At 42.4% G+C, this 25,000-nt stretch overlaps 1 protein-coding gene and 1 non-coding gene across 2 annotated transcripts in view; both read right to left on the bottom strand.

The window, feature by feature from the left end:
• The window catches only part of LOC143275149 (U2 spliceosomal RNA), a 193-nt gene extending 115 nt beyond the window's left edge, over positions 1-78 (bottom strand). The window contains exon 1 of the small nuclear RNA XR_013053398.1: positions 1-78. This exon is cut by the window's left edge and continues 115 nt beyond it. This is a non-coding gene — a small nuclear RNA (U2 spliceosomal RNA).
• Positions 1-25,000, bottom strand: part of LOC143274784 (uncharacterized) — a 63,898-nt gene that overhangs the window by 32,589 nt on the left and 6,309 nt on the right. Inside the window, exons 2-6 of the mRNA XM_076578711.1 lie at positions 19,951-20,137; positions 17,061-17,199; positions 15,322-15,437; positions 13,918-14,049; positions 11,779-11,957 (exon numbers count right to left, since the gene is read on the bottom strand). Of these exons, the coding sequence (XP_076434826.1) occupies positions 11,779-11,957; positions 13,918-14,049; positions 15,322-15,437; positions 17,061-17,199; positions 19,951-20,085 (701 nt within the window). The 5' untranslated portion in view covers positions 20,086-20,137. The remainder of the gene's footprint in view (positions 1-11,778; positions 11,958-13,917; positions 14,050-15,321; positions 15,438-17,060; positions 17,200-19,950; positions 20,138-25,000) is intronic.

The raw sequence follows: 25,000 nt of genomic DNA, 5'->3' as shown, positions 1-25,000 counted from the left end.
GGTAGAGGGCGTATCAGATATTAAGCTGATAAGAACAGATACTACACTTTGATCTTAGCCAAAAGGCCGAGAAGCGATACTTGTCTGTGCTTCAGAAACCCCACGCCTTTCACGAGCTGACTTCATATTTCTGTGGTACCTAATATTGCCTGAAAACAAATTAACTATAACCAGAAGACTAAGGGATTTAATGGTAAACATTGTCAAGTTATGACTTTAGCATTGATAGTTGAACATTGTTGTGTTTTTAAATAAATATGAATTTATCAAACATAAAACATTGCAGAGTATCTTCATGGAAAAAAGCTGTATTAACTATATATCAGTGCAAACATCTAGCTATTATGAACTATCTGTCATGGGATATTTCAGGGAAGGAGAGAGAGAGAGAGAGTGTGTGTGTGTGTGTGTGTGTGTGTGTGTGTATGTGTATGATTTCAGTCTGCACTCAGTAAAATGATATTGATTTTCAGACAGGCAAAATTTAACCCAAATTGGACCTCAACTTTCTTCGTCAGTGTGACACTCAGTACGGAAATGGTAAACAAGACAACAAAAACGAGTGAAATTATATCCTCCTTGTCAGTGTGCGTGCATTTCTTCGCTGGAAGAGAGTCTGCCCGTCAACAGCAAGGCACCGCAGGGGCACTGGATAGAGAACTCGAAGAAAAAAAAAAGGTAACTGACGCACACACGCAGACAGACACAAACACGCAGACAGACACAAAACGGTCACACATGAGACATATGCAGACGCAAGTTGAAGCATCCAGGATTTGAAACACCATCTGGCAAAGTCAGTAGACCTCTGATGCCACAAAGACTACACCCACTGACCCAGCAAAGAAAAGAAAAAAAGAAAAAAGAAGAAGAAAAAAAAACATGGCTCACAAAAACAAAACAGAATGAGAAGAACACAAATGACGCCGTCAACAACGTGACAAAAGTATGACGATCTCGAAACAAAATTACATGATACTGTATTCTGTCTCTATTTGGTCTGACAAAGTACAAGATCTGTCAACAGCTGCAATCATTCATAATTCCGTCTCGAATGGCATACAGCCATAACGACTTATAGCTCAAGCACAACACACACACACACACACACACACACACACACACACACACACACACACTGGAGTTCATTTTGCGCCAAAGATGTTATTAACCATAAAGATTCTAAGAAATTATATATATATTTTTTTTTAAGTCTGAAAACGAATAGCATACATGAGAAATGGAATGAAACTGCTGTTGCTAAGTGAGTGAGGAGACAGACCACAAACCGTATGGAAACGAAATAGCGAGTTCACAGTCTTCAGTCTCTCACTCTCTCAGCAAACAAGGAGATGCAAGGAATTACACCTGAGCCTAATATAATTACACGAAAGATTTTTTTTAAATATATTAAAACCATAACGTTTGTCTATTCTTTCACCCACACTCATTCTCGCCTCATTATGGGTTTTTTTTGTTTTGTTGATCAGGATCAGGATTTGGGGTGTTGTTATATATACAACTTAGCCATTTTTGGCTTTTTGTGCCCCTTCAGATTTTACACCTTTTTATTATTGGTCAGTTCGTTGACTAGCTCAGTCATTTTATCCATCAAAATCGTATTTCGTTTTTGTTAATAACTCATGTTTATCTATGAGGTTCTTAAAAGTATTTATACTAGGTGCACGTTTAATATTGTTTGTTAATTTGTTCCAGTAATTTGTTACTCTGTTACTAAATGTAAACTTTCTGAAATTTGTTCTGGAATATTGTTTAAATATTTTGTTTTTAAATATTGCTGTTTCTTGTAGTGTCTACCTTTGTAGTACAAAAAAGCATGCTTTGTTTACATCGTCAAACACATTAAATATTTTGTACGTCTGTATCAGTTTCTTTCCTAACGTCATATCATATCAAATCATATCAAGTGTCATGGCTTTTAGGCTTTATTAGCACTTTGCCTGACCATTCGGATTTTTTTCAATCTTCTTTTCTATTTAAAAAAAGATTTAAATAACTTTTTATGAGAGTGCACACTTACTACTGTTATGCCTAGCGTCCTATGGAGAAATTATCTTGGAAGCCATAATCCTTCCTGTGTTTATCGAGCAAATTCTTAATACTTATAAGTTTTCATGCAGGGACAATGTTACTGGGCAGTTTATTCCAGAAGTTAACAACCCTGTTTTACTGGTTTAAAAAAAAAAAAAAAAAAAAAAAGAAGAAGAAAAAAAAAAGTGAAAAATGGTTTGATTTGTTACTTACTACTTTCTTACTTGATACTTGATTCTTGCGGTGTAGAAGGCCTAACAGGCCTGTTCACTGTTCCAGGAAATAGAAATTACTACACATTAGACTGTGTGTGGCATGTGTGGCACAGACTCGTGGTATCATTCTGGGTCGCAGAGAGTGGGTACACTCCTCCAGTGTGCATCCAGCCTGTTTCTGAACGTGCTGAGGGATGGGGCGGTTACAACACTGTCAGGATGGCTATTCCAGACTGTGACGACACGTTGGGAAAGTAGCCAGCACGTAGGTTCAGCCTGCAGTGTCCCTTGGCCAGCTTAAGGCCTAAGGCTGTTCCCCCGGGTATCCCTGCCTTGGAAGAGGTGGAGCACTGGTCGATCTGTGTCATAAGTTCTGTGGACGTATTTGCATACGTCGATCATGTCACCTCTGTTACGACCATGTCACCTCTGTTGAATGTCTTCATTAGTTTTAGTAGGCGTCGCGAGTCCCTTTTAATCCTGCACAGTTTGTCTACTACTTCGTTTTGTCGACGCGATCCAAACCACAGGATCGAACTTGTCGGCCGGCCAGTAACACGTCGTCTACTCACAGTGTTCCTTCAATAAGCAAGCGTACGCCCACCCACACAACTCAGGTGAGACACTTGGGCACCTCCTCCATCGTTGAACTGAGACACCAGTCCCAACAGGGGGATCCCTCCACTCCGTGGGTCCTCTCAGCCGGTCAGCTTGGAGCCCAGCCCCACTGTCAGCTCCTCGTCCTGTCAGCTCCTCTTTCCGTAAGCTCCTTTGTCCTTCCAGTGTCCTTGGGTAGTCCCACCACCTCAATTGACACCCTTCCAGTCCCTCATATGAGGCGATGTTTGTACGAAGTTCCAAGCACATGGTTAAATCCAGCCAGCTGTTCTTGGGTTGTCCCACCACCTCGATGCCCTTCCAACCTCTTGGAAGATAGTTTGTGCTGAGTTTCTTGCACACATTAGCACTGTCCAGCCAGCTGTTCATTTTTCCCCCGCTGGCCAAGCCATGGCGTAATAGTCCATATCGTGACGTGACTAAGGGATGACGTCAAACTCCTTGTCAATATGTTCGAATCACCTCTCCTTTTTCCAGAGTCTCACCACAGACCATTAAATTATGAATAAAATAACTACTTTTTTTCCCACCTGATGTACGGAAAAGTCAAGGCTTCCAGCTTCGTTTGAAAAAAACACCTCAGCCGAGTTCTTACAGATTCAGAGGTTACTGTACACACACACACACACACACATGAACACCCACAGCTCAACGATTCACCCAAACCTGGCACATGAAAATCGTTTTTCCGCATCCATCAGAGGTATCTGAAATAAAATAATGAAATATTTCTCTGTTCTCCTCTGTTGACACAGGTCGATTTTTTTGGTATAATGAAATGGCCGACAGAGCAGTAAAAAAAAAGGGATGCACAAAGAATAGAGAACAGATCATTCGGTGTGCGACAGCCGTACCGAGCGGTCACGTTTTGCTGTGCTCTCACACACCGAATGCAAGCTGACTTGTGTTCCAGTTTCAACACTGCTTTTTTCCCTGTCTCAGTGCGGCGAAACCGTTGCGACTGTTCAAAATCGTATTCGGCTTTTCGAAGTTTTCTTTTGCCGTCCGTCGTGTTCGCTCTTTTTTTCTTTTTGTAGATATGACCGGGTCTGCAAGTGTCAAGCCTGTCTTCTTAAAGACAACTGAGAGACATCCCTGATTCCAGAAACAAGCGCGCTACGGTGTTGGAGATGTGCCTGGCTGCGGAGCGAGTTGCAGGACAAGGTTCGATGGTGGGTGCCCAGGAGATCAATGGGCTGTGGAGGCTGTACCCCGCTACGATAGAGGCAAGGTCCCAGCTTCTCATTCAAGGGACACGCATAAGAGGTACGGTACTGCAATCATCTAACACTAACCCGTACATCCTAAGAGACGAATCTGGAGAGGAAAAGCCAACCATTATAATTTTCATTGACAACATCCCTATATCCGTTGCTGATAGTGAGATACAGCACTCCCTTCTGAAAGCGGGATGCGAGCTAACTTACCCGGTTTTTAACTGGGCGAAGATTCGTGTTTGTGACAGTCCCAACTGTGCCTCTGGAAAACACTCTTAAAGTAAGCTTTTTCACAGCTAAAGTTTTCCATAAAGAACAGAAGCTAGCGAGAAAGCCAGTAGTGTGTTCCAACTGCTTGGAGCAAGGCCATCACAATTCTGTCTGTGAAAAAGACGTTGTTTGTAGGGCTTGCAGAAAGACAGGGCATAAAGGGGGGGACTCTACCTGCGAGTTTTCTGCTTCGGATAAGCCAAGAAGGGAGAGTGAGAGTGAGACAGGCGTGAATGAGGAGGATCAAAGTGAAGCGCAGAGTGAGGAAGGACAGAGAGTGACAAAAAAGGACAGACAATCCAGGGGACGACCCTCAACTCGACAGGCAACGCTGAGCACCTCATTGGAACTGAGGAGTCCCCCTCGTCACTGCTCGGAGACCCCCAAGCGTCGTCGGTCTCGGGAGAACAGCCCTGAGGGAAGGGGTGACAGTAAACAATCCAGACGGGAAGGCGGGCGGTCTGACCGCCGTGGGGCTCCAGACGTGGAGGTGTTTCGCTAGCTTCTAGCACTGACCTGGACTGACCTTTTGATGACGGACTGGCTTTGAACAACGGACTACGAGTTTTGATCACACCTCATGATTCGACGACTTAAAATGGATAACAATCACGGAAATACGGAACCAGATTGTCAACTATACATGCAAACACGCAGAGCACACAAACAGGCATATGAACAGAAAAATGAACAAGCAAACAATAGTTTAATCTCATTCTCTCATGGATAAGTTACGCACAGGATCATTGAATTGTAGAGGATTAAAAAACAAAATTAAAAGATTATCACTTTTTCAATATTTGAAAAGCAACAAGTTCAATATTGTTTGTCTACAAGAGGCCCACATAACTCATAGCGACTTACCTGTATGGGAAAAACAGTGGGGAGGGGAAATCTTTTATCATGAAGGAACAAACAGAAGTAAGGGAGAAGTCACAGTAATCTTAATTGCAAAACAGTTCACTGTGAGAGTAAAATTAGAAATGGCACAAAGCAGAATCTTAATCGTCTTAGTCTCACACGAGAAATGTAATTTTCATCTAGCAAATATATACGCTCCAAACAATGCCTCAGAAAAAGCGGCTTTTTTTTGGCTTTTTTTCTTTCTTTTTTTCCTTTTTTTTTTACAGAACTTCAGCAACACTGTAATGACTTTAGTGACAACAACTTTATTTTGTGTGTAACTTTAACTGTGTTCTTGACAACAACCTTGACGTTATATTGGGTCCACCTCATCGAGAAAATGAAATTCAGGAACTTAATAGATTTTAAAAAATGTTCTTAATTTAACTGACACCTGGAGAATGTTCCACATGAAAGAACAAGACTTTACCTGGTGTCGCAGCAATCCATTTGTAGCCCGTCGCCTTGACAATTGCTTTATATCAGAAAGCATGATACATCATCTAGTAATGTGCGAACATATTATAGTCCCTAATTCAGATCATAAAGCTGTTCTAATAGAATTTAGTGACAATGAATTTTCACGTGGTCCAGGATACTGGAAGTTCAATAATAGTTTCTTAAAGAATGACACTTTCGTACAAAGAATGAATGACTTACTTGACAGACAGCTAAACAATGACGGTACAGACTATTTGACAGATTTAGATAGATGGGAAATGTGCAAAGTCAAAATAAGAAATTTTTGTAGCGAATTTGGTAAAGGATTATCTTGTCAACGAAGAAATGAGTCCCGAAAGCTAAACATGTAGATTTTAGAGGAGGGGGAAAAGCTGATTAAAGATCCTACAAACGAGAAAACACAAACTAATTTCATACACTTAAAACAAAAATTAGAACTGCTGCGACTAAACGAAGCAAAGGGTGCACAGATACGATCAAGGAGTAAATGGATTGAAGACGGGGAACGCAACACTAAGTACTTCTGTAATTTAGAAAAAGCTAGAGGAAAGAGAAAAGTCATAACAAGGCTGCGTAAGGAAACGGGGGAAACAATAACTGATCAGAACAATATACTTCAAGAGCAGGTTGCATTTTACAAAAATCTATACAACCAAACAACCACATCTGACAACATACAACACGAAACTAACATATTTCTAGAGACTGAAACTTTCCCACGCTTAGACGAAGATGGGTCCGCTTCATGTGAAGGACTGGTTACAATAGAAGAAACGACCATGGTTTTAAGAAACTTGAAAAATGGTTCCGCTCCTGGATATGACGGAATTACGATAGAATTTTTAAAATCTTTTGGGTTAAACTAGGCAGAATAGTAACAAGTTCTTTTGTTGATTCTTTTCATAAAGGTGAACTGTCTTATACACAAAACAAGGGGTAATTACGTTACTACACAAAGGGAAAGAATTAGAGAGAGATTAACAAACTGGCGACCTATCACTTTGACCAATTCTGATTATAAGATACTAGCGAAAGTTTTATCAGAAAGACTTAGTAAAGTAGTACGTAAACTAATTCACGACGACCAAGTGGGTTATATTAAAGGAGGAAATATTGCACCAATTATAAGATCTATTGACTATGTTATAAATTATTTAAGTAAGCGGAATGAAACCGGGTATTTACTAGCCATTGATTACTGTAAGGCATTCGATTCCATATCTAAAACGTTTCTTTTACAGGTTTTCGGCTTTGGACCAGACTTCCAAAGATGGGTTCACGTTTTAAATAATGGCTCTTCCAGCTGCATCAACCACGGAGGTTGGATTTCTGAACCTTTTGCAGTAACGTGTGGAATTAGACAGGGATGCCCCTTTTCTCCACTAGCATTTGTTTTGGCTGTAGAATTGCTCGCTATAAAAATTAGAAATCATACAATCGTGGGCATTAAAGTACCCTCATGTTCTGGTAACGGTAATCCAACTCACTTAAAAATCAAACAAATGGCTGATGATACTACTTTGTTCCTTAGAAATACAGAAGACATGATGAAGGCTTTAGAAATATTTACGGCATTCGAAAGATTCTCTGGCTCGAAATTGAACATAGAAAAAACGAAGGCAATGAGGATTGGTCAGCATAACGGAAATGAAGTTCTTCCATTTACTTTAATCAGTAAAATTAAAATCTTAGGTATTTATTTTCAAGCAGATAAGACGGCACAGGAAATTGCAGATAATTGGGCACAAAGAATAGACCATATTAATACATTGATAAATGAATGGAGTAAGCGTGATCTCAGTATTCAAGGTAAAGTAGTAGTTATAAAGACTTTTTTGATTAGTCAGTTAATTTACGTAAATGAAGTCCATTGGTCTTCCACACAGTATTCTATGCAAAATGAACACCACTTTTTACAGGTTTCTATGGCAGAAAAAACAAAGTAATGGAAAGGCATTTGAAAAGGTAAAACGGAAAGTCATGGAAGCTGAATACAATGCTGGAGGCGATAAATATGATTACTTTACAAAAATGCTTTAATTTACAGTGGGCAGGAAAACTTCATGAAGTAAATGAAGAGCAAAACTGGTGCTTAATACCGAAATGGCATGTTGGAAAACTTGCAAAATATAACAGGGTTTTCCATATCAACTGTAAAATAAGAGACGTCAAGGGTTTAGATAGAATTGATAATGTGTTCTGGCGGAGTATAGTAACTACCTTTTTAGAAAACAAATCTTTAGCAACACACAATATAATAAACAGCAGCAACTTCCAGAATCAGATGCTATTCAACAACTCTTTGATCACATACAAAAACAAAACGTTATTTTTTCAAATATAGCAAGCAAATGGGATAGAACTGATTAAAGATGTAATTCATGCAAGTGGAAACAGAATACTTACTTTAGAAGAAGTACAAAGACAAATTGGACAGAACAAAGCAAACCTGATGCTTGAATATAATCTTCTTATCCATTTTCTCCCCAAAACATGGATTCAGTGGATACAGAAAGGGGGAAAAAAATACAGAATCCAATGTATGTGAGGTTAGCATGTGTAACACAAAACCTAGAATTATTAAGAATATATTACTTGAAAATGAAGAAATAGTAACCCCAATTGCGGAAAAACTTTGGTTAAGAAAATTTGGCATACATTTAGATAAGTCAGCATGGTCAAGAGCCAATGATGTTACAAAAGAAGTACGATTAAAAGTTCTTCAATGGAAAATTCTACACAACATTTATCCAACAAATCTTCTTTGTAAAATGAAAGAAAAAGAAAATAATAAATGTTCTTATTGTCCAGACACAGTCGATTACATTGAACACTTTTTCTTTGAATGTCCACTTGTAAGCAGTTTTTGGTGTTACATAGAAAAATTGATCAATTTAAAAACAGATCTTAGATTGAAAGTTTCAATAACTGATATACTTTTTGGTATTAACAAATCAGAAGGCCTGCTTGGAAATTACAAATACATCAATTAGATAATCCTTGTAAGCAAAATGTGTATAAGCATTTTTTTTTTAAACTGAGTCCTCCCTCTCTATACAATGCATTTTTGAAAGAGAGCTAGGCCTCAAAAGTCAACTGAATCCATGTTAGTAAATGTAAAAAAAAGATCACACACACACACATACACACACACACACACACACACACACACACACTGTACGCAAACACCTTTCACATATTCACTTTCGTATCTTTTATTTGTATCATTATTGCTAAATACTTGTATTTATTTCACGGACTGGCCGAATGAGTATATGTAAAATATCGACAATGCGCATGGTATAATGTCAAGTATGTCATTTACTTTCATGTGTTATACGACGAGTTGTCCTGAGGACGATGTGGCGAGCGTCCTTGATCAATGCGTCCGGCAGAAGAACAATCACTGTGCGTCGTTTCGGGGGAGGGCGGAACCTGCCTCATGTCCGAGCATCAACTTTCCTTTTTGTTTCTTCTTCTCCTTTTTTTTTTCTCCCTTCCTCCAATAATTAATGTTGATCTAATTGCATGTTTTTCGACGTATATGTATTATACTAAGATGATTTCGATGATTATCTCACATACAGAATCTACACACTCACATCAGAGCAAACTAAATCACAGACAACTGAAAACACATGTAAAATGTTAAAATATTCACTGAAATTGTCCATGAAAACTGAATATTCAGACAAAGAACTTAGTGTATTCGGAAGAATACTACTTTGAATACATTTAGATGTATTTACATGTATTAATCGAAAACTGACATGTTATATAGAAAAAAAAAACACCGAAAGAAAACAGAAGGAAAAAAAGGTTTTTGGTTTTTTTTGGCCAATGAAGAAGGCGTGTGAAAGCACAAAAAAAAAAAAAAAAAAAGAAAAAAAACCACCACGTTCTGGTGCTCCATGACCTGCATGCAACTGAGGCCACAAAAAAAAACCAACCACTTTTTACATATGAATTTTTTTCCAACTGTCACTTTCAAAATACTGCAGACTTTTCGAGTCTTCAATATGGAGCAGATCTCAAGCTTGTGTTGATGATAGGATTTCATACCCAAATGAAAAGCGGCTTACAACTACAATTACACAACACAACATCATGGATTTCCCATCGTCCCTGATAGCATGCAAACATTTTAACTCTCTCCATACGAACGGCGAAAGAGACGACGTTAACAGCGTTTCATCCCAATTACCATCATCAAAATATTGCAAGCGGAACGCTCTTATACTGAAGAGGTGAATGTTGACAAAGAATACCACAGTTCTGACGACGGAAGCTAAAGGTTGGGTCATTCAGACACCCACTGGACATCCGAGGGGTCTGTTTAGAGGAGAAGAGAGGACTGGCCGTACTGAGTGAGTTAAAAACGTTTATAAAATGCCAACGTAGACGTCTAAAAAACGTTCACGGAAGACATTTTTTAAATGTACTTTTGCTCATTTCGGTAAACGTTTTTTAAACATTAATATTTTACCTAGAACCAGTCAACCACAAAACCAAGTGAACCAAAATAAAACGTTTTAAAAACGTTTGCATGGTATCTGGGTTACTACCATAGACTGGTAACCTCTCTGTTAAGAGTCTCAAATAAGACTGAACGCTTTCAAGACAAAAAGCGGTTTACAGCTGCAATTACACAACACAACATGATGGATTTCCCATCGTACTATCATAGACTGGTGATTTCTCTGTTGTCTCGTATAAGACTGAACGCTTTCAAGACAAAAAGTGGTTTACAACTGCAATTACACAACACAACATGATGGATTTCCCATCGTAGTATCATAGACTGGTGATTTCTCTGTTGTCTCGTATAAGACTGAACGCTTTCAAGACAGAGTGTAACAAAAACGTTTATTGTATATGTGGTAAACAGATCACACGAAATCATATTTTGTTTCAGTGTCAAATGATAATTTGTCAGGTTAGTTCAAAAGTCTTGTAAAGTTAGAAAAACGTTCAGAACAATACATGAAAGAAATAATGTTCAATCAATTATTGCTGACTGAAATTGCTGAATCCTTGATACATACTCCGCTGGAAGCGATTATATGATGCGACCTACCGATATTTGATTTTATTTTTTCTTGTTGTTTATGTTGTAAATTGATGTTACACATTTATTTACGAATGGTTGACTCCACTGCTCTAGTTTATCCATTCTCTGCATATCCCCCTTAACCACCACCTCCCACCCCCATCACACACACACACACACACACACACACACACACACACACACACACGCACACACACATATATATATATATATTGTGTGTTTGTGTGTGTACATAGTAGAGAGAAAGAGAGATGCTAGTGTGTGTTTGTGTTCATATGTACATATAAAACATAGATATGGTACATGAACACACACACACACACACACACACACAGGCCTCACCACCTTCCTACCACCACCATCCCCCTCGCCCCCCCCCCCTCCCCCCCTGGCCCCCCTCCCTCCCACACACACACACACACACACACACACACACACACAGAGGCATACACACATCACTTACAGTGAAAAGACGTTAAACTAAAGAACGAACGAACGAACGAAGCATACACACACACACACACTCGCCCACACCCACACTAAACACCGGCCACACCACCATCACCTCCCCCCCCCCCGCCTCCACACCCCCCCCCCCCACACACACCCGCGCCCACGCCCACACCCACACCGGCCACACCACCTCCCTACCACCACAACCACCATCAGCCCCCCCCCACCCACACACACACACACACACTCGCTCACACCCACACCCACACTAAACACTAGCCACACCACCTCCCACAATCACCACCATCATTACCTACGCCACCCCCATCCTCCCCTCCCTCCCAACCCCCCTCCGCCCTCACCCCCCCCCCTCCCACACACACACACACACAAACAAACACACACTGACACACACACACACACTGACACACACACACTCGCACACACACACACACACACACACACACACACACACACACACACACACACACACACACACACGCACACACGCACGCACCTGTTTTTGAGGCGGGTGATGGTCAGCATGTTGGCGTCCTGGAAGCGGGACTGGGTGGCCAGCTGGGCCACGTGGTCCTGCCTCAGCACCTTCACCTGCTGCTGAAGGGAGGAGAGTTCCAGTCTGACGGCACGGACCTTGTCCTCCTCCGCCCGCAGCTGACCCTCTTGGGCCTTGATCTGACCACCGCCGCCACAGAGAGAGAGAGAGATAGAGAGAGAGGGAGAGAGAGAGGGCGGTAAGGAGAGGGTGAGAGAGGGAGAGAGAGAGGGGGGAGCGGGAGAGGGAGAGGGAGAAGGAGAGAGAGGAGGAGGGAGAGGGGGGAGAGAGAGAGGGGGAGAGGGATAGAGAGAGTGAAGGAGAGAGAGGGGGTGAGAGAGAGAAAGGGACAGAGAAAGGGGGTAGAGGGAGATAGAGAGTGGGAAGAGAGAGAGGGTGAGAGAGAGAGGGGGGAGTGAGAGAGGGAGAGAGAGAGGGACGAACGAACGAAATTTTATTTCCCTCTTGGCAAAGTTGACAAGAAAGAAAGAAAAAAAAAAGGAAAACGAAAAATGGTGGTGGTGGGGTGGGGGTAAGAAAAAATGCATGCACAAGAGCAAATTCTTCACACACACACACACACACACACACACACACACACACAGAGAAAAGAAGTAAGCATGCACATCACATAATTATATACATCAATAATCATATGCACAGTATATGTACAAATGATACAGTAATGGAGGATAGAGAAAGTAAGAATGAAAAAAAAGAAGAAAGAATAAAGACTGGGCGGAGAAACAGACAGGTAGACAGACAGATGCAGAGACAGACAGACAGGTGTAAACGCAATAATCAATAATAATCAATTTGAAATTGTGGATAATATTAGCCGCATAACAATGTAAAGCACGTTTACAGGTTTTTCATGAGATATGCACGATATGTGTTTTTAAATACAGAGATGCTTTTAACTGTGTTCACATTTATACATGATAACATTTCATTCCATTAACAACCCCCCCTGAGTAAGAAAGACTAGACTTGAATAGATCAATCCTTGGAAACGGTACAGAAATCTTGTGTACATTACGATGAGTGTTAATAACAAATCTATTTTGAAGAGAAGGTGGCAGAAAAGCCAGACATAATTTTAAACATGAAAGCCAGACATAATTTTAAACATGAATAGCGCCTGATTATATTTCAGGTTAGCTGTTAGTGGAAGAATATCCAGAGCTATGTAATCAGAAGGATTTAGTGATGAGGATTTTAGAAGCACTAATGCTTGTCTATGGAGACTCAAAAGAGGTTTTGGAGTAATTTCACTAGCTGAATCCCATAATGTTGATGTGTAATTAATGTGGGAGCATAAAAATAAGCATTAAAAAAATAACTTGCGACAATGATGATTTTAAAAAGTGTTTTATCTTAGATAGTTGATAGATACTTTTTGATACTTGTTTGCACAATAATAAAAAAAAAATGATGTAACCATGATAGGTTGTTATCAATTGTAACCCCCAGAATTTTGCAGTGGTCCACTTCTTCAATCATCAGGCCATTAATACGGATTGACGAGCAGTCTACAGACAGATTTTGACGTCTTCTGTCTTGTTGTGATTAACAAGTATTTTGTTTTCTTGGGATGGAGACACATGTGGTTCAATTCAGAACATTCAATTAATTGGTCAGTGCTAACCTGAAGAGAAAAGAATACAACGGAGAGAGAGAGGGGGGGGGAGGGGGAGAGAGATATAGACAGAGGGAGAGAGAGAGGAAGAGAGAGAGAGAGAGAGAGAGAGAGAGGGGGGGGAGACAGAGGGAGACAGATAGAGAGGGAGGGAGAGGGACGAAGAGAGAGAGAGGAGAGAGAGAGAGAGAGCGAAGGAGAGAGAGAGGGAGACACAGAGAGAGGGAGAGAGAGAGGGAGAGAGAGATACGGAGAGAGAGAGGGGGGGAGAGAGGGGGGGAGAGAGAGAGAGTGAAGGAGAGAGGGAGATGGAGGCAAAGAATTATTAGTTTGTTCTAAACTTAACTAACTCAATTTCACAATTATTTGTTAACACTGTAAAACAAGCATCTTGACCAAAGCACAGCACAGACACAATGGCAGAGAACACACGAAGCGGGACAAGCTGCCTGCCGCCTCACCTTTCTCTCCTGCGCGGCAACGGTGTCCCTGAGCCCCCTCTCCTGGTTGAAGTCCACCACCTTGGCCCCCAGAGACTCCAGGCGTTGGGCAGGCCTCTCCCGCCACGCCAGCACCAGAGACTTCTCCCGGATCTGGGTGAAGGGTTAAAATGTTCCATAGCCTTCATAACGGTCATCGGTCACCATGGGTTAAAGGTTAAAGGTCCCATAGCTTTTTTTATTTTTTTTACGGTCATCGGTTCAGGGATGAAAGGTTAAAGGTCCCATAGCATTTTTTACCGTCATCGGTTCAGGGGTTAAAGGTTAAAGGTCCCATAGCCTTTTTAACGGTCATCGGCCTGGGGCTGTGAATTCATATCATCTGTGTCTGTATTTGTATTTGTATTTCTTTTTATCACAACAGATTTCTCTGTGTGAAATTTGGGCTGCTCTCCCTAGGGAGAGCGCGTCGTTACACTACAGCGCCACTCATTTTTTTGTATTTTTTCTTGCGTGCAGTTTTATTTGTTTTTCCTATCGAAGTGGATTTTTCTCCAGAATTTTGCCAGGAACAACCGTTTTGTTGCCGTGGGTTCTTTTACGTGCGCTAAGTGCATGCTGCACTATGGACCTCGGTGTATCGTCTCGTCCGAATGACTAGCGTCCAGACCTCCACTTAAGGTATAGTGGAGGGGGAGAAAATATCGGCGACTGAGCCGTGATTCGAACCAGCGAGCTCAGATTCTCTCGCTTCCTAGGCGTTGCCTCTAGGCCAACACTCCACACCATAGGAAGTCGGGGCCCAATCCTCTCCTCCAACCACCTTCCCTGACCCGAAGTCAGGTACCCATTCACACTTGGGTGGAGTGAGGGAAGTCAAGAGTGATAATGCCTTTTTCCCAAGGACACAACACCATGCTGTAACGGGGCTCGAACTCCGATCACTGGTGGCCACTGGCCAAACCTGATTCTGTCATGATGTAGTGCCGGGGCTCAGCAGTACACTACATACATGCTCAGTATGCTCGGAATTCTACATCACGAGCTCGGTCTGCTCAGAGTTAGGCCACATTTTCAGCATGCTCAGTTCTACAACACATGCTGATTACGCTCAGAATTACACCGCATGCTTGGTATGGTCAAAATCACATGTTGAGTATGCTCAGTTTGTCGGTCTCTCTGCCCATTGACCTACCCATCTATACATCCATCTGTCTTTCTGTCTGTCTGTCTGCCCACCAAGCTATATATTTCTATCTGTCTGTCTGTCTGCCCACTGAGCTATATCTATCAATCAATCAGTCTATCTATCTATCTAGCCATCTGCCCACCGACCTATATCTATCTATATATCTATCTATCTGTCTATCTATCTTTATGTATCTATCTTTGTCTATCTGTCTGTCTGCCTGTCTGCTCACCGACCTTGGCATCCAGGTAGTGCAGCAGTTTCCTCCTCTGAGTGTCGTGCATGCAGTGCATCAAACTGGAGAACTTGTCCGTCAGCTCCTCTTCGTCAATCAGCAGCCCTGGCCCTTCCTCTGCACACACCACGTTCAGTTTCAGTTCCTCAAGGAGGCGTCACTGCGTACGGACAAATCTATTTACACTACACCACATCCGCTTGGCAAATGCCTGACTGGCAGCACACCCCCAACGCGCTTGTCAGGCCTTGGACGGGCGCAATAGCCGAGTGGTTAAAGCGTTGGACTGTCAATCTGAGGGTCCCGGGTTCGAATCACGGTGACGGCGCCTGGTGGGTAAAGGGTGGAGATTTTTACGATCTCCCAAGTCAACATATGTGCAGACCTGCTAGTGCCTGAACCCCCTTCGTGTGTATATGCATGCAGAAGATCAAATACGCACGTTAAAGATCCTGTAATCCATGTCAGCGTTCGGTGGGTTATGGAAACAAGAACATACCCAGCATGCACACCCCCGAAAACGGAGTATGGCTGCCTACATGGCGGGGTAAAAACGGTCATACACGTAAAAGCCCACTCGTGTGCATACGAGTGAACGCAGAAGAAGTCAGGCCTTGAATACATGGATGCAACTTTTGTCTGTCAGTAACCTGTTCCCACAATCTGATGCACCGCGATGGAATGCAACGTGACAGCTATTCGGTAGTTTCAGTTTCTCAAGGAGGCGTCACTGCGTTCGGACAAATCCAAATACGCCACACCACATCTGCAAGGCAGATGTCTGGCCAGCAGCATAACCCCAACGCGCTTTGTCAGGCCTTGAGTGCATGACTATATATTTGTGTACCTATCAGAGTGGATTCATTCTACAGAATTTTGTCAGAGGGCAACATTCTCGTTGACATGGGTTCTTTTTCAGTGTGCCAAGTTGCGCGCTGCATACGGAACCTCAGTTTATTTTCTCATCCGATTTTCCAGTCAAACTTGGGACAAACTGGCGACATCGTGAATCGAACCCAGACTCTCATGGAAACTGTACTGGCAGATAAGTGTCTAAACAACACAGCACACCACTATACAGTGTTACCGTCACTGCTGTAAAGCATGTGACAGACTTTGGCAGTGCAAAGTGTGACAGAGTGTACAGTCATACATATATTTTTAATGTATGTTTTACAACAGTAGAATGGGGTATTGTGTAAAAAAAAAAAAAACACAACAAACAACAAAAATAACCAATATTACATAGAGTACAGCACTGTACTGCAGAACAATTTTGTATGATAGTCGGTCGTGTCCAACTATGACCATGTCAGAACAGCAGACGAGGCAACTGCTGTACCGCATATTAATTTGATTACAGTATAGTCTTGCCCAAAAGACACATCCCCGCTCTCTCAGCCAAAGAGGACTTTAGGACAGTCGGCGTTATGTTGATCCCCAAAGGCCAACTGGCCCCCAAAGGCTACTGCACTACGAGAGTCAGTGCAGACGTGCCTCCTAGACTTGAGTCATTGTCCTTCACAAAAGACCAAGCCGTAAATAAATCATGACTGCAGTGGAGAAACCATCGATCATACAGCTCTCATCTTGCTGTTGGCCAAACTGCATATGTCTGTCGGGGGGGGAGGTGGGGAGGGAGTGGGGGGGTGAGTGGAGGGGGGGGGGCGAGGATCGTGGGGTGGCGGGGTGAGGAGGAAAGGGTGTGGAGGAGGGAAAGCATCAATAACACCAAGACACCTTCTTCCCACAGCAGATCGGCCACAAAGAAGTTGCCGGTACGATACATCAGTTCCCGGAAGCGTTTGTAACTCTTGTTGCCGCGCAGGCGCAGGGCGTTCAGCAGGCGTTTGTTTCTTTCTTCTTTCGTGTCTCCGTCCTGAAAGTAGAAGCAGAAGACACCATACATCTGGTATGCCAATTACCTCTTATCCTGGTGTACTTCTCAGTATGTATTACACTGCCACTGGTGAATTAACAGAGTGAAATTAAAGTAAAAAGTTCATATTACAGTACAAATGCTATTCAAAGCGCCTTATATCTCCCATTAAACATAAACATGACGTAAAATCATTACTACAACTGTTCTTTTGTCAACGAAAAACATCCAATTCGTACACAGGTGAAAATATTTTTTTTTTAAAAGCACTATTCGTCGATCAAAAAAGTTATCGAGTAAATAATGCTTAGGTCAAAATGAAAATCATTTCATCACACAGACACAGAGAGAGAGAGAGAGAGAGAGAGAGAGAGAGAGAGAAAATATCAACTGATATTAGATGGATCCGTGTCCTTCACACATGGCACTAAATCCCGAGGTAGAAAACAACAGGTTTTGCACGGTGATCACGTACTACGTTCAGCCCTCATTTTGGATTCTTTGTCTTTCTCTCAATATTTGAATGCAGTTTTATTTGTTTTTCCTATCGAAGTGGATCTGGTACAAAATTTTGCCAGGAACAACCCTTTTGTTGCCGTGGGTTCTTATACGTGTGCTAAGTGCATGCTGCACACGGTGCCTCGGTTTGTCGTCTCTTCCGAATGACTAGTGTTCAGACCACCACTCAAGATCTAGTGGAGGGGGAGAAAATATCGTGATTCGAACAGTTTCTCTCGCTTCCTAGGCGGACGCGTTACCTCTAGGCCATCACTCCACTATTTGTTTACCTGTCAGAGTGGATTTCTTCCAACCTACATAATTTTGCCAGAGGACGACACTTATGTTGCCATTAGTTCTTTTTCAGTGCGCCAAATGCGTGCTGCACACGGGACTTCGGTTTATCGTCTCATCAGAATGACTACACGCTCAGTCTGATTTTCCAGTCAAACTTGGGAGAAAGGGCGAGAGGGGTATCGAACCCAGACCCTCATGGACGCTGTACTGGGGGATAAGCGTTTTAACCATTCTGAAACATTTCTCCATAAGGTGTTCCACTGTTAGACACAGCAGTCACGTGTTGGTTCAGACCTTGCTGACGTCAAAGCCTCGATCCGATTCTCTCTTGGCTTTGGGACAGTCGGCAGCAGGGATGGTCCCCGAAGCCCATCTCGCCCCTAAGAACACAAAAAGCCAGTGCAATATTGCTTCCTAGTTTGAGAGTCTTGTATGACAGTCAGTCGTGTCCGACTATGACCGTCAGAACAGCAGAGGAAGTGACTCTTGTCCTGACTATCTGGGCTAGAATTTGATTATCGTGGAGAGTGTCTTGCCCACTCCCGCGGCCAAGAGGGTTTTAGGACAGTCGTCTTGGGATGGTTTCCAACGGCCTTCTTCTTCTTCTTCTGCGTTCACTCGTATGCACACGAGTGGGCTTTTACGTGTATGACCGTTTTTACCCCGCTATGTAGGCAGCCATACTCCGTTTACGAGGGTGTGCATGCTGGGTATGTTCTTGTTTCCATAACCCACCGATCGCTGACATGGATTACAGGATCTTTAACGTGCGTATTGGATCTTCTGCGTGCGTATACACACGAAGGGGGTTCAGGCACTAGCAGGTCTGTACATTACGTTGCCCTGGGATATCGTAAAAAATCTCCACCCTTTACCCACCAGGCGCCGTCACCGTGATTCGAACCCGGGACCCTCAGATTGACAGTCCAACGCTTTAACCACTCGGCTATTGCGCCCGTCGTTTCCAACGGCCAACTCGCCCCCAAGGCTGCAGTACTAAGAACCAGTGCAGTCTTGCCTCCTAGTTTGACAGTCATGGTCCTTCACAAAAGACAAAGCTGTAAATGACTTCCCACTGCAATGGAAAAACCATAGTCCTTCTAAAAGACTAAGCTGTTGATGAATGTCCACTGCAATGGAGGGACCATTGATCACATAACTCTCATTATGCTGTTGGCGCAGCTGTAAACTATTGGTCAGTTTCCTAGCATTGAAGCACAAGACACACTCAGTAACTCTGTTGCGACAGAGTAATATCATATAATACAACACAATGCAATGCGATACGATACAATACAATACAACACAATATCTTGAGCAATGGCAGTGGAACAACATAATAAAAGGGTAAAACGATGTGTGTGTGTTGTTTGTTTTTTGTTTTGTTTTTTGTTGCTTTTTTCGTATTTTTTGCTGTGTCTGGCTGACAGCTGAGTGACAGTTTCTCAGCGTCAGTGTCCAGTGTGAACACACCCCTTACACGGCATTCATGGCACTCATGTGCGTAAAGTCCTATTTTTAGGGTCCTAATTTCTGGAACCAATTTAAATGACAATGTTTGTGTGTTTTGCAATGGAGGCATGTTAGAAACTGCATGCTGCGTGTAATCAATCCTTCTAAACACGAGATAGGCACAGTACGACACGGAATGGCCCATAACACGAACCCGAACCGGCACTTGTCGTAACTCAGGCCGCCATATTTTTTTGTTCACCATATCATGGTTTGCGGGGCCAAAAACCGGAAAGAGCAAAATGGCGGCACGTTAGATTAGCGACTGAATTCGCATAAAACAACCCTCAAATTAGAGTCCAAAACCATTCAAAGTGGATTACCAATGGTACTATCGTTTCATCAATGCGCGAAAACTTCCCGGTAATAAACAGGAAGTTGTCCTGAACAGCAGACTCTCTCTTAATCACATTGTGATGACAGTATCACTGCTCGGTATAGTACCTGAATGTCTTTGATCATGGTCTCTGGCAGAATCTTTTCACTGGACAGCAGCTGGATGACGTCATCAGTCAGGAAGATGTGCGTCATGAGGAAGCTGTGATGACGCTGCAGAGAGTCCCGATTTCGTTCGTCCATCACGGAGGTCGCCGAGAACAGACGTCTCGCTGTTGCTGGTGGTGCTTCCTTCCTGGTGAAGGGGGGGAGGGAGGGGGAAATCATGAAGTGAATTTTTTTTTTTCTCCCGAAGAATACAAACACACACGCGCGCTGACACACACACACAAACACGCGCGCACGCACACACACACACACACACACACACACTAATAAACGCTCACACACAAAACACATGCATACACGCACGCATGCACGTACGCGCGCGCGCTCGCACACTCAGACACACACACACCATACGTGTCATCAAGATGGCAATGATGACAATCAGCTAAATTAACGTACAAAAGAAAGTTTTTAAAATGACCCGTTCTAGAGGCTTAAAAAGCCCAAATCCAAACAGTAACAAATCCAGTGAGCGGAAAAAGAAATTAAGGAAAACTAAGGATGTGGCTGTAAATTCACTGGCGAGAAATATCAACCAAGAGTGCATCTGTGGAGAAACCGACAGATGTCGCTCAATACAGTGCAGTGACTATCTTCGACAAATCCACTGGGTATGTTCTGACTTACCTGTGTACCAGATCGGAATATACACGTGAAAACAAATAGAAAATATTCATGTCGTGAATGTGCTGAACTGCATATTGATGATTCCAATTTATTACTGGACACTGACACCACGATCTCCACCAAAAATGGGCAGTTACCCACAGAACGGAACGCCATTTCTACAGCAAGCAAGGCATGTGTCGTGTAAGATCTACAGTCAGATTTATTGTCTTTTAGACCACTACTAAAAGAATCAGAAAAGAAACTGGAGACACACATGGAAAGATTCATATATACTGTAAGCGGGGAAGTAGGTGGGATGAAAGCAAAATCTTCAGCTGGGGAATTAAATCACGAAACAACTCAAACACAATCAAATATGACACCACCCTCAACCATCCCGATCAGAAACACCCTGATTAACAACGACGACGACGACATCAACAACACAACATATGCTCAAATTTTGAAGAAAACTCCGACACACAAGACAAACAAACCAAAGGCAGCTGCTCCTGGCCCCACATCTAAAAACAGCGCACCATGCAACGTCAAAAACACAAGAACATATGCATCATCAAATGACGTCAAACTACACTCGGAAACAACCAAAGCTGCTCAAGGGAAAAGCACGTCTAAATCCCCGAACAAGAAAGGCCATGGACAAAAGTCACAAGTAGGTGGTGTCCTAAGTACGTTAAATCAGAACAGGCACCACTGAACACCACCGAAGTGACTCAGCAGCAGTGCAGGGTCTCCTCTGGTGTGTGGCCTCCTGGCGACCTAACATCGATGGTTCCCTGTGGACTGCCGACGCTGGAACTGTGACGGACGAACCCGGGTGTGGCCGTGTATGGGGGAATCCAAATGAGCGGCGTGGTAGTAATGCCACTGAAACGGTGCAGATGATGGGGCAGCAAAAAAAAGTCACAAAATTTTCAAACAGATCTGACACAGACAGAAACACCCAGTAAACCACACCAAAAAAATGAAATCCAGCCAGATCCAAACATAAATGATCAAGACAATTCTCAACAAGCACCATCTGTCCTCATTCTACACGCCTCTGTACTAAAAAATGTTGATTATAGAAGTTTGGGTCGATCGTATGGTTTTGAAGCCAACGTAAAGAAAGTTTATACGATTGAGGATTGTGTAAAAAATGTGGAAACTATTGATGAATGCTCCCAATTTGGTACCGTTGTCATTCATGTCGGCGTAAATGGTTTGAAATTTTAAAAAATGCAAAAAAACAGCAGTGAATCATTGGTGGCTTCTATAAAATGAAATCAGTTGGTTTATCAAGTTACATGTTTAACTATTTAAAAGTTTTTTTAAGCAATAGAGTAATCAAAACAAAGGCAAGAAATACACAAGGATCGGTAATTGCACCAATACTTTTCAACATCTTAACTCACGATCTTCCACAGTCTTTATCAAATAATGTTGAAAAGGTACAATATGCAGACGATATATGCATATGGATGAAACTAACAATGAAAAAAAATCCCCCTCTCAGATCGATGAATTATGCTGGATATAACTAGACACATTACCCATTTTTAAAATAGATGGGTCAGTGATAGAATACAAACAAGTGGTGAAATTCCTTCTCGTATATCTCACATCAAAACTGACATGGAATATACACTTGGAATACCTCTTGACAAAGGCTAGAAAAAGCCTCAAACTTATTAAAAATTGTTAGCAGGAAACACTGGGGTCAGGATACCTCTGTACTTATCCACCTAGCAACATCGCTAGTGTGCTCAAAGCTAACCTATGCACAAGAGGTATTCTTTTCTGCACCAAAATACGTGTTAAAGAAATTACAAAGTGTGGATAGTAAAGCATATAAGCTTGCTATTGGTGTTCCAGTTCGTGTTTCAACTTTATAAACATACACAGAAATTCACGTTGAATCGGCCGCCAGCTTCAAGACGCTGTTAACTAAAAAGTCTGGACACCAACCACCAGTAGGCCAGCTGAGTCCCTCCCAATGTCGCTACTAACGCCAGTCATCTGGATTCTGCGACATTAATCTACAGATAGTCTGTGCTTGTGATGGGTGTGATGAAAGTATCAAGAATGAAGTTTGTGGAACGTCTTTATTTTTATTTCCCCCTGGCCTTTATCATACCCTGTCGGCATCACTTTCCGGGCTCGATGCGCCCAGGCAGCAAGAACCGAGTGGTTAAAACGTTGGACTTTCAATCTGAGGGTCCCAGGTTCGAACCCCAGTCACGGCGCCTAGTGGGTAAAGGGTGGAGATTTTTCCCCATCTCCAAGGTCAACAGATGTGCAGACCTACTAGAGCCTGACAAAGCGTTAATATAGCCTCGTCTGTACCTCATTATAGCCAGTGTATGTACCTCAATCTAAGAGGTATGTACCTCAACATCGCCAAAATATGTACCTTAATATAACCAGGGTGTGTACATGATTGTAAACAAGGTACCATCTCAATATAGCTAAGGTTTTGCCAAAGTATGTGCTTCAGCATTGCCAAAGAAGGTACCTCACTACAGCCAAGGCATGTACCTCAATAATCATTACCAAGGCATGCACCTCAACATAGCCAAGGCATGTACCTCAGTATAGCCAAGGTATGTACCTCAATAATTGTGACCAAGGTATGTACCTCAATATAGCCCAGGTATGTACCTCAGTATAGCCCAGGTATGTACATCCATAATTCTGACCAAGGCATGTACCTCAATATAGCCCAGGCATGTACATCAATATAGCCAAGGTACGTACCTCAATATTGCCACGGCATGTACGTCAATATAGCCAAGGTAGGTACCTTCATATAGCTACGGCACGTACCTCAATAATTGTGACCAAGGTATGTACCTCAATATAGCCCAGGTATGTACCTCAATAATTGTGACCAAGGTATGTACCTCAATATAGCCCAGGTATGTACCTCAATAATTATGACCAAGGCATGTACCTCAATATAGCCCAGGCATGTACCTCAATATAGCCACGGTACGTACCTCAATATTGCCACGGCATGTACGTCAATATAGCCAAGGTAGGTACCTTCATATAGCTACGGCACGTACCTCAATAATTGTGACCACGGTATGTACTTCAATATAGCCTAGGTATGTACCTCAATAATTATGACCAAGGCATGTGCCTCAATATAGCCACGGCATGTACCTCAGTATTGCCAAGGTACCTCAGTATAGCTACGGCACATACCTCAATATGTCCAAGTTATGTACCAAAATCTAGCCACGGCATGTGCATCAATGTTGCCAAGGCATGTACCTCAATATAGCCAAGGTATGTGCCTCAATATAGCCACAGCACGGACCTCAATATAGCTACGGCACGTACCTCAATATGTCAAAAGATTTCGTACCAAAATCTAGCCAGAGAATGTACCTCCAGTGTTCCTACCTGACCGACTGTTCTCCACACGTGAACAATGTTTGTCGACTGTCAAGTAAAGCAAACACAACCCGTTTACACGCCAATGCACAAACAGTATATCGACAGTTCAGCTGGCGGTTCCACCCATTAACTCTCTCCATACGAACGGCGAAAGAGACGACGTTAACAGCGTTTCACCCCAATTACCATCATCAAAATATTGCAAGCGGAAGGCTCTTATACTGAAGAGGTGATTGTTGACAAAGAATACCACAATTCTGACGACGGAAGCTAAAGGTTGGGTCATTCAGACACCCACTGGACATCCGGTGGGTCTGTGTAGAGGAGAAGAGAGGACATGCCGTACTGAGTGGGTTAACCGGAATCACAAATGCGTTTGCAGAGATGAGGTTCTAAAATTCTGAACTATACTGAAACCAGGTGCGTGTGGTGGTGGGAAGGGGGGGGGAATGGGGGGGGGGGGGAGGGTGAAAGCTGAATCAGAATATTGTTTAAAAGGCATTTGAAAAGGCTCTCTCTTTAAATTTCAAAGGATGCATGGTGAATGACTGTACTGGTTGAATAAGCATAGGTATAAAGCATACAGACAAACATCAACTCACAAAACCACAAACGTGCATTTTTTTAAAAGATCCGGACTGGTATAAAATTACTCATGTAAACTAAGAGAGATAGTGTGTTAGTACTGTTTTCAATGCAACTTTGCGTGTTTTCTTCAGTTTAACGTCTATTCACTATAAGTGTTTTTTAGACGGAAAGGAGTAAAGTAGTGTATAAAGGAAAGGGAATGCATGTAAATATTAGTGTTAATTTTTTTTTTTTTTTTAAAGTTCATGTTATGTATCAGAGGAAAAGTATATTACAAGAAAAAGTCTAAAGAGGTTGTGGTGTGTATTGAATGAGTTGTCATGGGAAGGAGAATATGTATATGCATATCAACAAGTATTAACCTACAACAATGTAAATATAAATAACA

The sequence above is a fragment of the Babylonia areolata genome, chromosome 29 (genome assembly GCF_041734735.1).
Source record: "Babylonia areolata isolate BAREFJ2019XMU chromosome 29, ASM4173473v1, whole genome shotgun sequence".
NCBI lineage: Eukaryota > Metazoa > Mollusca > Gastropoda > Neogastropoda > Buccinidae > Babylonia > Babylonia areolata.
This window is presented reverse-complemented; position numbering and strand designations above follow the sequence as displayed.